Genomic DNA, 14,362 nt, shown 5'->3' on the forward strand with positions numbered 1-14,362 from the left:
TGGGGATGGTTTTTTGGATTCTAGGGCAATAATTGCCCAATTGTTTTCGCAATAGTGGCCTCCTAATTACACGTGCCCAACAACAGACCACTATCGGTCATATGCAGAGTTTTGGGTCAAAGTCATATGCAGAGTTTATGAATCGTGATATGAGAAATGTTAAGAAAATTACTCTTCATAGACTCTTTGTCATTTCATGTTTCTTTTCATACTGTTTTATAATATTGGCACAAGAATTGACCTCTACAACGTGACAAATAGTCTATAGAAAGTCTTACGTTTAAGAGAGTCTCCTTAACATTTATCTTGTGATTTATTTATTTTTTGCAAGAGTTTGATCACAACGTTACGTTTTACATAATTATACAAGTTGTTTGTACCATACTTAACCAATCCTGAAACTACTGAGCACCGGTTAACGTTATATCGTCAATGACCCAGAAGAGTTTCCCTCCAACCAGGAGGCTAATCACAGTGCGACACGTGTTGACATCAGAAGCCAATCACAACACGACACGTGTCAATGTCAAAACAAAGCTAGAAACTCTCTTCTATAAAAGGAGATCATTCTCCCACAATATTTCCTAATGTCATTTGTACTAAATCATTCACTTGTATTTACTAAAGGAGAGCTTGAACCTATGTACTTGTGTAAACCCTTCACAATTAATGAGAACTCATCTACTTCGTGGACGTAGCCAGTCTGGGTGAACCACGTATATCTTATGTTTGCTTCCCTATCTCTATCCATTTACATACTTATCCACACTAGTGACCGGAGCAATCTAGCAAAGGTCACAAACTTGACACTTTCTATTGTACTAAAGTCCCCACTGATTTTGTGCATTAACATTTGGCGCCGTCTGTGGAAACGACACTTATTCCCACTCTCTTTAGCTTTGTTAAGCTGGTTTCCACCATTCGTACACTCCCTTTTGACCAGGCATCCCTTTCCAACATGGGGAGCGAAGGAGCCATATCACACAGAATGACACCCTTCTTGCACCTGGTGCGAAGCAACGAAGGAAAGAACAAAAAAAGTTTACTCTTCAGGCTAAAGTCGATGAGTTGGAAGCTCAGAACAACAAGATAGCGATGAAGAATGGGATCCTCTAAGAGCAGTATAAGAAGGTTTTCTAGATGCTCCACGAGGCTAGATATACTAAAACACACGAGCTCATCACCCATGTGAAAGTCAACCATGTGCCCCCCAACACGGAGGGTCATTTGCCCTCGACATGGGTATTCCTGTTGAGGAGCAAGCTTTTTATCGAAATGGCGACCAACATGAGACTTCTCTCAACCCAGCTACTTCGACTCGAAGCAGAAGGAGTGGAGGAAGGCACCTCCTTACAGAAGGAGTGGAATGATCGAAAGCCGTCTTTCGCGACTGTCGAGACTTCTTAAAGCAACGTCGAGACAATCTCATCCATGTAAGCTCGAAGATCAATTACCCAAGGGTCTCTGAAAGACTCGGTCCCCTCTTATGTCCCAGGCTAGCTACCAATTTGGGGAAGGGGAAACAAGTCCTAGAGGAACACAAAGGTATAGGGGACTTAGAGATGTTCCGACAGACATACCTTGGAAGTCAGTACGGCGAGTCCAGGGAAAAATAACATGCTCTTGATCAAACCTACCTACTTCCAAGAGGAGATGGAGATTTATGAAAGAAAGCTCCAGTGGTACATGACTCCACTCAGGACCCTTTTGTCATACAACTCCTTAAAGAAGTAAACAAGTTGAAGGTCAAACGACAAGCTGAGATACCTGATTGGAGCCAACCTAGGCCTGGCCCTTTTACAAGGAGGATCCTCGATACCTCCCTCCAAGCAAAGACAAAGCAGAAGCTTGGCTTGCAACTCTATACTGGAAATGAGGACCCCATTGAACACTTAACCTCTTTGAGTCCACCATGGCATACCAGATGCACACCAACGAAGAGCGATGTCTTCTCTTCCCCTCCACCCTCTCTGGAGAAGCTCTAAACTGGTATTGCCATATTCCACATGAGACAGTAGACTCAATTGAGGAATTGAGGAAACTGTTTGTTTCTCAACACATTTTCCAGACCAATCACTTGCACTCTACGGATGACTTGTACACTATTCGCCAGAAGCCAGACGAGTCATTACGTATGTATACTAGTCGTTTCAGCCATGAGTATTCCCATTGTGCCGAGGCAGACGATAAGACTGCCCTCAAAGCTTTCACGGTAGGCCTACGTGATTGTTTTTTTAAGTACATGATCAATGCCAACACTTGGAAGACTTACTCTGAGGTGATGGCACAAGCTTACAACCATGCCTTCGCCGAGGCAAGGACATATCAAAGGAAACCCCCCACAACCACCCCTTATCAACAAGTAGGGAGTGAAAGCCAGATCCAACCAATTGAGAAAACCTCGACCTTCGAAACGGCAACGGTGCCTCCCCCTGCCTTACTTAATACTTCGCCAAGTTAACACGCATATCAACCTCTGGGCAAAATGAAAGATTTCCATCATCACCAGTCTCATTTTAGTAAAATGAGTAAAGGACACTATCGCGATAACCAAGGGTATCGCCACGATAATGCCCGCCCCTAGGCAGTCAACACAGTTGGCCAAGTACGTGTCAGAACAGGCCCTACCCCGAGGTATGAGACATACACACCTTTGAACGCCATATGCGTGGCCATTTTCCCAGCATAGCACACTTGATACCGAAGCCAATGCTGAGGCAGTTGGGTTACAAGCCCATAAAGAACACGGGCACGTTTTGCTGCTACCATGAGCATAACGACCATGACGGCGAGAAATGTATCACCTTTCGTGATCATATTGAAGCTTTGGCACGTGAGGGAAAAATTGATCGCTTCCTTTTTCACCCTTCAAGAGATAACTGTAACCAACACCAAGTGAATATGATATATTCCATAAGCGGCGGCACACCCATATCTAAATCTTCCAATAGGGCCATGAAAAACAGCGATACAACTTTAAGGCCTGGCCATCAAATGTTTCACGTGGAAGACATCAGATGAGGCAAGTATCAAAAGCCTAACTGGGATCCATTATGTTTCTACCTTGAGGAAGAAAGAGGTATCATATACCCTCACAACGACCCACTAATCGTGGAGGCTCACATAGCCAACTTTGAAGTATGACGAATCCTGGTAAACACGGGGGCTTCGGTCAATATCATGTTTGCTGAAGCTTTCAGGGCACTTAATGTAGCTGAACACTTGCTCGATCGCTAGATTTCTCCTATGATAAGCTTCTCCGGTGATATCGTGTAACCTATAGGGAGCATACACTTACCTTTCACTATTGGTACAGGCCCTTACACAACTATCATTCCCACTAACTTCCTAGTAAATGATTGCCCAATGGCATACAATGTCATCTTTGGATGCACATGCATCAATGATCTCAAGGCCATGGTATCCACACATATGTTGTTGATGAAATTTCCAACCCTCTATGGCAATGGTTACATCAGAGGAGATCAACTTAGTGCACGGTCATGTTACAACACTTCGGTTAAGCAACAACACCTGTTTGTGCCTAAGGAAACCTTTTCTATACATGACTCAGTTATAAAGACTAGCCCGAACGAAGCCAACTTGGATCTTCACGGTGGCAATAGTCAACCCGACGATCCTCGAGATGACTCTTTCACCCAGCAAGCACAACCCGTTAAAGAGCTAGAGAAGGTTTCTATCTCAAAAGATTATTCAGATCGCATGGTGAAGATTGGCACCACCTTGTCACCATCTATTCAGTTGGCATTGATCTCTTTTTTGCAAGAGAACACTTAGGTCTTCGCCTGGTCATACGAGGACATGCCAGGCATCTCGCTCGATATCATCTGTCATCGCTTAAGTATTGACCCCAAGACCAAGCTAGTGAGACAGAAGCGAATATCTTATGACGTCGAACGGTAAGAGGCAATGATGACAGAAGTTGAAAAACTCAAAGGCATAGGCTTCGTCCGCGAAGTCAATTATCCAACGTGGGTAGCAAATGTTGTCCTTGTTAAGAAGAATCCGACTAAGGAAAGTCTCCTGCTCCAAAAGGTCTTGTGGAGAATGTGTGTAGTACAAAGATAACTCTCTCTATTATCTCCTCTCTACTTCCTCTCTTTTCTCTCTTCCTCTTCCTTCCTCTCTTTTCTTTCTTTGTTTTCCTTCCTCTTTCTCTCGTGAGTCCCTCACATTCATCTCCTATCTTTTGTTGTGTTCCAGAAGACTTGCTTTTATAGAAGTAAATCACAAGCAACATTGTGAAAGGCTTACTATATGCATGTGGGCATACATACCCACTTTTTACAACACTACCCCTTGGATGCCCACATAAGTCTTCAATTAACTTGTTAAAATCTTGATCTGTTTTTGGATGCTCCCCCTGACGAGTTTCTCCCTCTGATTTCAAATTCTTTAGGCTAATCGTTGATCATTATGCTTCAGTCCCTTAGCGAGCAAAGTTGCCGAAAGAGGTGATTTACTTGTTGTTAACTTTCCACAGACTTGTTCTTGAATTGGGTTGAATGGCTTTCTGCTAGACTTGCATCAAAGGTCTGAATTTACTCATTTTATCTGGAGCAGAATTTGATTCAATGGTGGTGGACACTTGATCTTGAATCAGACTTGTGATTTCTTTAAGAACTTTCGAGGCTTGATCTTGAATGAAATTGGACCATGATGAGCTTCACGTGGCAAGTGATCTTCGACTTTGTCGGGGATGATTCAGCACGTGTTCGTTGCGCTTGTCTCCACATGCTTCAATATATCATTTTCACTTGCATTACTTGTTCCTTTTGCATAAGTGGTATTTTCCCTGGTTTTTTCCCCTGCATGTGTGACATATTCTCTTCTAGGATTTGTCTACTGATGCAGGAGTGGAATGTAACCCTTTCATTTAAATGGTTCATCACTTCTTGGTGACTCATCCATGTGTGGCAGCTTCAGTGTAAATAGCCAACATCATATCAATAGTTGAAGATGAGTACTCGAGAGCAATGCAAGGTAAGCAACCAGGCAAAGGTTCCAAACAGTCGATTCCTTACCGGGAGTTTGAGTGGAGGTTCCGACATATTACTTTCTTTATCTTTATCTTTGCAAGTAAGCACAAGGACAAAGGAAAAGACAGGGAGATTACATGATATGAGATACTTTTGCTCTCGTCCCTGATGATATGAGATAATCTTGCTCTGGTGTGACTTGTTTTGAAGAGGTATTCTCGGAGAGAAAGAAAACTGAGTATTTCGAGATGCTTTGTTGAAGATGCATTCTCGGAGATGAAGAAGACGTAGGTGTTCCTGTAGGTCTGCCTTGTTATAGAGAATAGAGGTCGACATATATAGAGATTTGCCCAATAACAGGTAGTGGTGTGGATGTGGCTTTGTCATCCACGCTTGTCGGCAACAATGTTGTAGTTGGAATAGTAAGATTTACGCCTTTTCAACTTTGTCAGAGATCTTTAACAAAGTTGCACGTGATAGCAGAAAAAGCTGAGATTGCGTCTGAAAAATGCTAACAAACTTTATTCAAGAAAATCTGGCTTTTAAAATTAGGAGAGCGGTGCCTCTTTGATCTCTGAACGAGTGGCTCTGTTGCCTCTTCTTTTATAGAGACATCAATTGTGTTCAAGAGTATGCTCAGAAAGTTGCTGCCTATAGAAATTTTCCCCTCCTTGCACTTCTAAAATTTTATTTGACCTCATTTTTCCTTCATCATTTCTAAAAATGACTTTCCCATCTAACATTTGCTTAGATTTGAGTTTTATGAGTGATACAAACGAGCAGCGTCAGGATAATATATGGCGCCCGTCTTTTTTATCTTCTAATGGTCCTCTTATGGTTGGGGACTCTATGATGAAGAATAACATAACCGCTACTATGGTAGCTAGGAATCTTCTCACTCCAAAAGATAACAGAATCCTTTCAAAACGGTCTCATGAGTCGGCCATTCAAGACTCTTTGGCTCTCAGTATTCAATGTGCGGGCTCTGTATCCAATATGGGCCAACGCCTACTTGCTCAAACTCGCCAAGTTGAATCATTGATGGCTGAGGTGGCAAGTCTTAAACAAGAGATCAGATGGCTCAAGTACGAGAATAGAGTGTTACACATGCTTGCAAATAATTACTCGACGAGCATGAAAAGAAAGCTTGACCAGCTGCAAGAATCCGAAAGTCGGATTCAAAGTGATCACCAGAGGTTCGTTGCTAGATTTCGAAAGCAACTGATGTCTTCCCCTTCTGGTGTTTTGCCAAGTACTGGGGTGCCACATGATCAATCTCCAATGCCTCTTCTTTCTGGGGTACTGCCGAGCACTGAGGCGTCACATGAGCAACATTTATAAAGGCTTCATCCTGTTTGTTTGTTTTAACTCAAGTGTATACACATATTTGTAATTTCTCAGAGATATTAATAGATAAGCTTTATTTCATTCAATGTATTGTGTCAAATACAATAAAACATATACTTCACTAAGATGTGGTACTTCTGGACCAAATATCAATTTATCTTTACCCACACGAAGATAAATGATCATTCTTAATGTCGATATTATTTGAGTATTTAACTCATAATCTTCAATCCATATGGTTCTTTAATATCATAAATATTAATACAGCTCATTGATGAATTTACTAGCTACTTGTAAAAAACCAAAATTACCATTGGTTATCATCAATCTGTGATCTCATATTCTCATGTGCATGCGCATGCATATAAACTTTTCATTTCTTTGGATATCCATTGCCTTTTCAAGGGCATTACACTATCTCTTCCAGGATAGTCGTAATTTAGAGAATGCAGATCATAACCTCTTTTTGAGCATTATAGAGCTTGGATTTTAATCTCCACTTATGGGAGTTGAGTCATTGGAACCTATACGTCTATCATACTTCATGCATGAGATATCAAAATTCCCATGTCCACAGATTATCCTTCTGAACCATGTATTCATGTGGCGACTGTCATGCTTCTGGCATGCAACAGTTATGTTACAGGAATGCAATAGTTCAGTAATGCCATATTCTTCTTCTTTCGAATGACTGAACCTTTTGAGTCTGAGGGTCTGCCACGCTTCAGGCGTGCAATAGATAAATCATTTGCTGCCATATTATTTTGTCCAACAGGGACATCAATTCTTGTAGGCACATTTGCAGCAAGTATATATGATTTCATCACTTTCGTTGCATCATTCAATTATTCCTATTTCATTTTCTTATTGATTGCTTCGTGAATCAAAATAAGACAAATTCTCTTCGTTGTTCTGGAACGGTCTTTTCTCATCATTCTTCTGGAATGATATTTTCTCCCCCTAACGACGGGAAAATTGTCTTATCAAAATAACAGTCCACAAATTATGTGGTAAATATATCCCTAGTCAAGGGTTCTAGGTATTGAATGATAACTGGTGAATCAAATCTAACATAAATTCCCAGTTTGTGTTGATGCCTCATTTTAATATATTGTGGCAGTGCAATAGGCACATAGATAACACAATCAAAAACTCGTAAATGTGTAATGTTTGGCTGGTGCCCAAACACGAGTTGTACTGAGAAATATTGATGGTTGGCAACTGGTCTTAACCGAACTTAATAATGAATTATGTAAAATGGTATTTACCCATCTTGCAATTTCTTTTTCATGAGCAGAGCGCAGGTAATCAATTTCATCCGCTTAATAAATACTTCTGCTAAATCATTTTGAATATGGACATGAGGAACAGGGTGTTCAACATCAATGCCCAATGACATGCGATAATCATCAAAACTTTGAGATGTAAATTCTCTAGCAAATATGCATTATATTATCATTCACATACATCAAGGAACTTATGGTCCTTATTTAATAGCCTATGGATTGGGACTCTCATGGCCTTTATTACAATTAAGTTGTGGCACTTCAGCTCTTCAAACTTAAGGTACTCATTAAGGAATTTCATGTCCTGATCTTGAGGATCAAGGGACTTCATGCCCGATCTTTTTGCATGATGGAACTTTAGGTTCAATCATTTTTATATGTTGAGGATCAAGAAACTGCAGGTTCTGATCTGATTAAAGAACTTCAGGTCATATATATACTCATCGTAACAAAAGATAAGTACAATAAATAAATTAAAGTAATAAGCGGTAATTCTAGCCATAATGAATAAATTACATTTAAGTAAATAAAGCTTGTGACAATGGCTTTAATTAAGTACAATTCACATAAATCAAAACTTAAAGCAGTAGGCGGTAAAACCGTCCATGGTAAATAAATTGCTTTAAAGTAAATAAAACTTGTGACAAGGGCTTTGATTCAACACTGTTCTCATAAATACCAAAGCTTTAAAGCAAAGGGTAATAATTCTACACACTGTAAATAAATTGCTTTAAATAAATAGAACTTGTGACATGGGCTTTAATCCAACACCATTCACATAAATATGCCAAAACAGAAAATGCAATGATTAAGTTCTCATCTTTTGTTTTTTCATTTTCTTGGTCTACCACTTCTTTTGTTTGATTCCTTTTATTTTTATTTTTATTTCACAGTTCTGAAGTCATTTTGGTTACTCAGTAAATAATAGTAACAATAAGTTCCACTTGGTGTTCCTCCTCCGGTGAGTTTCGAAAAAGTCGAAACGGTTCCCATAAGTTTTGGAGTCAAGAGTATCTGCAACTTATGAGAAGGTCAAACTGTTAGATTTAGTTCAAATTTTAGTATGATATGGATAGGAGGATACCAAACAACTTTTATGAAGAAACTATTTCGATTTGAGCTACAGAAATGGAGTTGTGGTACTCAAAAGGTGGCTGTCCAGTTTTCTGCGGAAATTGGAAACTGGTTTGGTATTTCAGGCATCTGCGATGATCGCACTGTTGGAATTTTCTGAAAATTTGATATGTTGTAGGTACTGGGCGGACGAACAACTTTGAAGAAGAAGTATTTCAATCCGAGGTCCGCAAGTTGAAGTTGCAAGGCTGTTTACATCGCACTGTTGGACCAAATCCATGGTCCTGAATCGCCTGACCAGTCTCTCGACAACATATATGCCGCAATAATTGCATTAAGATTATTATTATTATTATTATTATTATTACTAGTAGTCTCCCGACAATTGGGTTTTTATTATGATTATGATTATTATTATTATTATTATTATTATTTATTTATAAATTTTAAAATTAAAATTTTATATCTATTTAAATTTGATTACATATATAACATCTCATATCGTCTAGGAGAGTGGATCATGTAAGCCTCATATGTATATTCTCATCTCTACCTAGCACGAGGCCTTCCGCTCACTGACTTTGGATTCCGTAGGAACTCCGAAGTTAAGCGAGTTCGCGCGAGAGCAATTCCATGATGAGTGATCCACTGGGAAGTTCTCGTGTGAGTTCCCAGAAACAAAACCGTGAGAGCATGGTCGGGGCCTAAAGTGAACAATATCGTGCTACGACATAGTTGAGTCTGGGATGTGGTGAAGGCCCAGGCTGGGATGTGACAACATATTTTTCAGTTAATAAATTAAAAAACAAAATAAGATTAACCATACAATATGTGAGTTTTGATACTCATTTTAAGCATGTTGGGAGATCACAATTTTGTCCTTGTTAATAATATTGTCTATTTTATAACTCTAAAAATATTTTTTTAGTGTAGATAATATCGTTTATTTAAAAAATAAAAATAAATGTTTCACCATACTCTTTTCTCTTTATATATAGAGGTTAACATAAATTTAAAGTCAAATCAACTTTAGGAATTTTTCAATAATTTCAAGGTGTTGTGATTTGTAAAAATGCTCCAAGTATAAGCCATCTCTTGTTCGTAGATGACAACTTTCTATTTTCTAGGGGCACTCTAGATGAATGTTGTTTATACCATATTTAGGGCCTCGTATTTAGATCTCGTACAAATACTCAGGGGACTTAAATGTAATTATGGGATAAAGGAAGGGGCAAATATGTAATAGAGGAGGAGCCCCTTATTCTATAAAAGGGGACTCCTACCCTCATTCTAGGAGAGGCCTCACTCTCACCCTCAGAGGCCATTTCTGAAGCCTCTCACCCCCTCTCAAAGCTTCCTCACACCCCCTAAGCTCTAAGCTCTCTCTCCCTCTTCAACAGAGAAACATAATACAATCAGTGTGGACGTAGCCCAAACCTTGGGGTGAACCACGATAACTCTTGTGTCATTTACATTACTTGCAGATTCACGGTCGGATTTACGTTGTTCCAAGACGATCCGGTTTTGTGCATCAACATTTGGCGCCGTCTGTGGGAAACGATACAAAAAACTATGTCGGTTCTCTTTCATTTTTTCACCACCACCGGGAATCTGCAAAAATCCAACAACAACCAAAAGCTTTTTCAGAAAAAACCCAGAAACAAAAAGATCCAAATCTCTCGCTCTCATTTCTCTCTGATAGATATCGCATCCGTCAGGTGTCATTACTTCTCTCTCTCCAAATTCCAAGCCCCGATTTAATTTCCAAAAATTTTGGTAATCTCTTCGTATCTTTCAATTGAAGAGATGGCTGTTTCGATGGTCTCAGCCGTGAGTGGCTGTAATGTTTCGCCTTCGAGACCAAACGCTTCACGAAAGCCCAGTTTGTCAGCCGCCTCGCACGCTCCATGGAAGCTGAACTCGATCTCTCTTTTTTCTCTTGGCATCTCACTCTTAGATCTCCATTTCTGAGTTTCGAAAACGCAGCTGCTCTCCCGACATTGGGTACCTTTCTCCAGCTGCTCTCAGACAACCCAGCTGCTCTCCTGTTGCAGCCGTTGATCCGCGACCCAGATCCGGATTTACGAGTTCTTCGACTTCTCATCCGCCAGGCGCTGGGCACACCAGAGGTCGGCTAGCGACTCCATTGCCTTCTTAGAGTCCCCGCTGATACTTGACGAGGAATGCCAGAACCCCACCGCCACTATGATGCATCATCACGGATCGACCAACAACCTCGACTTCGGCAGGCTAGACGACGAGCAGCTTATGTCCATGTGCCTTCGTGGTTCGAAGGGTTCTGGATCTGCAGAAGAGTGTAAAAGACGGAGAAACCGACGGAGGTGCAGGACCATGTCAGGTCGGTGGGCCGGATCCGCTCCACGTATATCGAGCATGATAGAGCGCCGGAAGAGGATGATGTCAGGAAAGATTAGATCTTGGAGAGGTTGGCGGATAGGCTCTGGTGATTTCCCTATGAGTTCCACGTATATCGGTGTCGGAGTTGGGTTTTGAAGAGAACGACATGTCGGTGACCGTGCCGCCTACCGTCTCGTCTTCCAGCCCATCTACGCCGTCCCACCAGAACAGCAATAATGACGAAAACAATATTAAGAAGGACAATAATAATAACAAGAAGCCATTGATGGTTCATCTAGACCAGCAGCAGTCGAAAATCGAGCCCAAGAGGGTCAAAAGGATTTTGGCAAACTGGCAATCAGCACAGAGGTCGAGAGTGAGAAGGTTGCAATATATTTTAGAGCTTGAATGCGGCGTTACGACATTACAGTCGGAGGTATCGACACTGTTACCAAGGGTTGCATTTCTAGACCACCAGAGGTTGATTCTAAACATTGATAATAGTGCTATCAAGCAATGGATTGCTGCTTTGGCTCAGGATAAGCTTCTCAAAGATGTTTGAGTAAATGGTGTAAGAAGAAAATGATGAAGAGGCTCTCTGTGGTTCAAAGATTCGGCGGACTCGTTAATGGCAGTGGCGGATATCCGGACGGGCGGCGGAGCGTCACCAAACATTGGGCCCTGATTTAAGAGAAAGCAAAAGTAATGACCAGGCTGTCATTCTAGAGAAAAAAGCAAAAGATAGCTTTACAACAGTATTCTCTCAACCCATTGTCTGCGAGAGCACATGGGAAAGCAAAAGCAATAGCAAGTCTGCCAAAGAGGGTGGAGGTGGAGAGACAAAGACGCATTGGAAAGAAATCAAGAAAATCAAAAGATACCTTGCAAAGCAACATGGGTGGACAGAGAAGAAAAAGAAAAGAAAAAGAAAAGAAAGAAAAGAAAAAGAAAAGAAAGAAAAGAAAAAGAAAAGAAAAAGAAAGAAAAAGAAAGAAAAAGAAAAGAAAAAGAAAGAAAAAGAAAAGAAAAGAAAAAGAAAAGAAAGAAAAGAAAGAAAAGAAAAAGAAAAGAAAAAGAAAGAAAAAGAAAGAAAAAGAAAAGAAAAAGAAAGAAAAAGAAAAGAAAAAGAAAGAAAAGAAAAGAAAAGAAAAAGAAAGAAAAAGAAAGAAAAGAAAAGAAAAAGATCATGTTGTTGGGAGAATATTTCGGAAAGCAGAAAAGAGGAAAGCAAAAGGGATGCACATGGAGACACTGCAAAAAACAAGGAATAAATACCCCATCAGAATGATGTAATTTATTTTCCTTTTATTTTGGAAACATTTGTATAAACTCCATCAGAGGGTAATATGTATAAACCCCATCAGAGGGTAAAAAAAAAAAAAAAAAAAAAAAAAAAGGGCAAAGCCCAAAGTAAATGGGCTGGAATGTTGTGTAGAGGGCGAAAACCCATAAGCCCAAAATAGCTCCAACCAGGCGATCAAAAGTACGCCAAGTACTCCAAATTATACATGAGCATTACTCATGTCATTCATACATAGACATTCATGAGCATCACTCATGATAATCATACATAAACATTCATGACCATCATTCATGTCAACATTCATGAGCATCACTCATGTTAACATTCATGAGCATCACTCATGACAACATCCATGAGCATCACTCATGTCAATCAACATAAACATGCATGAGCATCACTCATGTCAAATCAGCTTCAAAGACTTCATTTACAAAGCTCTAGCTTCAAAAGCTTCATTCACAAGAGCTCTAGCTTCAAAGACTTCATTTACAGAGCTCTAGCTTCAAAAGCTCCATCTACAAGAGCTCTAGCTTCAAAGACTTCATTTACAGAGCTCTAGCATCAAAAGCTTCATTTACAAAAGCTCTAGCTTCAAAAGCTTCATTTACAAGAGCTCTAGCTTCAAAGACTTCATTTACAGAGCTCTAGCTTCAAAGCTTCACTTGCAAAGCTTCACCTACAAAGCTTCACCTACAAAGCTTCAGTGCAGGGTATACAAATACCGCCTCCGAACAACCGCCACTTCGGCTCATACATGGATTCAATTTGAAGTCTCCAGCCAACAGACTCTATTGACCGAAGACTTGGGGGACTACATTATGTACCATATATTGGGCCTCAACTGGGCCTCATGAAAAATACTTGGGGGACTCTAGCCCATTATCTATGTATTAAGGAGCGAACCCTTATTCTATAAAAGGGACTCCCTCACTTTCATTGAAAGATCACCCATGATTTATGTATTGAGGAGCGAGCCCTTATTCTATAAAAGGGACTCCCTCACCACCATTAGAGAGCATCGCCGCCTACTGAGCAACTGTCTCACTACGAGCATCAACTCTAGCCCATCACTTATGTATTGAGGAGAGAGCCCTTATTCTATAAAAGGGACTCCCTCACCTTCAACGCCACAAGCTGAGCCAACCAAGGCAACACAAGCTACAAGCAGAGCGGCCTCGCAACATGTGCTACTTCTAGTTGAGCATCATTTCAGATTGGGCACCGCCTCATATCAAGCATTAGTTCTAGACGACATCTAGTTACTTCGGCCCACACATGGACTGAATTTCAAGTCTCCAGCCAAAAGACTCTCTTGACTGAAGACTTGGGGGACTACTGTTTATACCATATTTAGGGCCTCGTATTTAGATCTCGTACAAATACTCAGGGGACTTAAATGTAATTATGGGATAAAGGAAGGGGCAAATATGTAATAGAGGAGGAGCCCCTTATTCTATAAAAGGGGACTCCTACCCTCATTCTAGGAGAGGCCTCACTCTCACCCTCAGAGGCCATTTCTGAAGCCTCTCACCCCCTCTCAAAGCTTCCTCACACCCCCTAAGCTCTAAGCTCTCTCTCCCTCTTCAACAGAGAAACATAATACAATCAGTGTGGACGTAGCCCAAACCTTGGGGTGAACCACGATAACTCTTGTGTCATTTACATTACTTGCAGATTCACGGTCGGATTTACGTTGTTCCAAGACGATCCGGTTTTGTGCATCAACAAATGTCAAAATATAAAATCAGTTTTGACAAAGTATGAGCTTACATCGGGGCAAGCAATTAATTTTATCAAGAGTTCTATGGTTTTTAGCCCTAATCTCACGGAGTGTGATCAACAACTATGGGCAAATTGCTTAGGTGTTCGAAAGGTGCAGGCCCATGATAGGTATCTCGAGTTACTGGTTTTTGGGGGTAAATCTAAAAATGAGACTTTCGCCTATGTTAAAGAGAGATTATGGAAAAAACTGCATGGGTGGCGTGGAGGCCTTT

At 40.6% G+C, this 14,362-nt stretch overlaps 1 protein-coding gene across 1 annotated transcript; it reads left to right on the top strand.

Annotated features, from left to right (window-relative positions):
* Positions 1–1,827: 1,827 nt before the first annotated feature.
* LOC126607035 (basic leucine zipper 34-like) lies at positions 1,828–12,249 on the top strand (the record flags this gene model as incomplete). The annotated part of the gene is made up of 3 exons (XM_050274445.1): positions 1,828–1,861; positions 10,785–10,991; positions 11,224–12,249. Coding segments are annotated over 3 exons (645 nt in total), but the record flags the coding sequence as incomplete, so codon positions are not given.
* Positions 12,250–14,362: the final 2,113 nt, after the last annotated feature.

This window comes from Malus sylvestris, chromosome 16 (assembly GCF_916048215.2).
Source record: "Malus sylvestris chromosome 16, drMalSylv7.2, whole genome shotgun sequence".
NCBI lineage: Eukaryota > Viridiplantae > Streptophyta > Magnoliopsida > Rosales > Rosaceae > Malus > Malus sylvestris.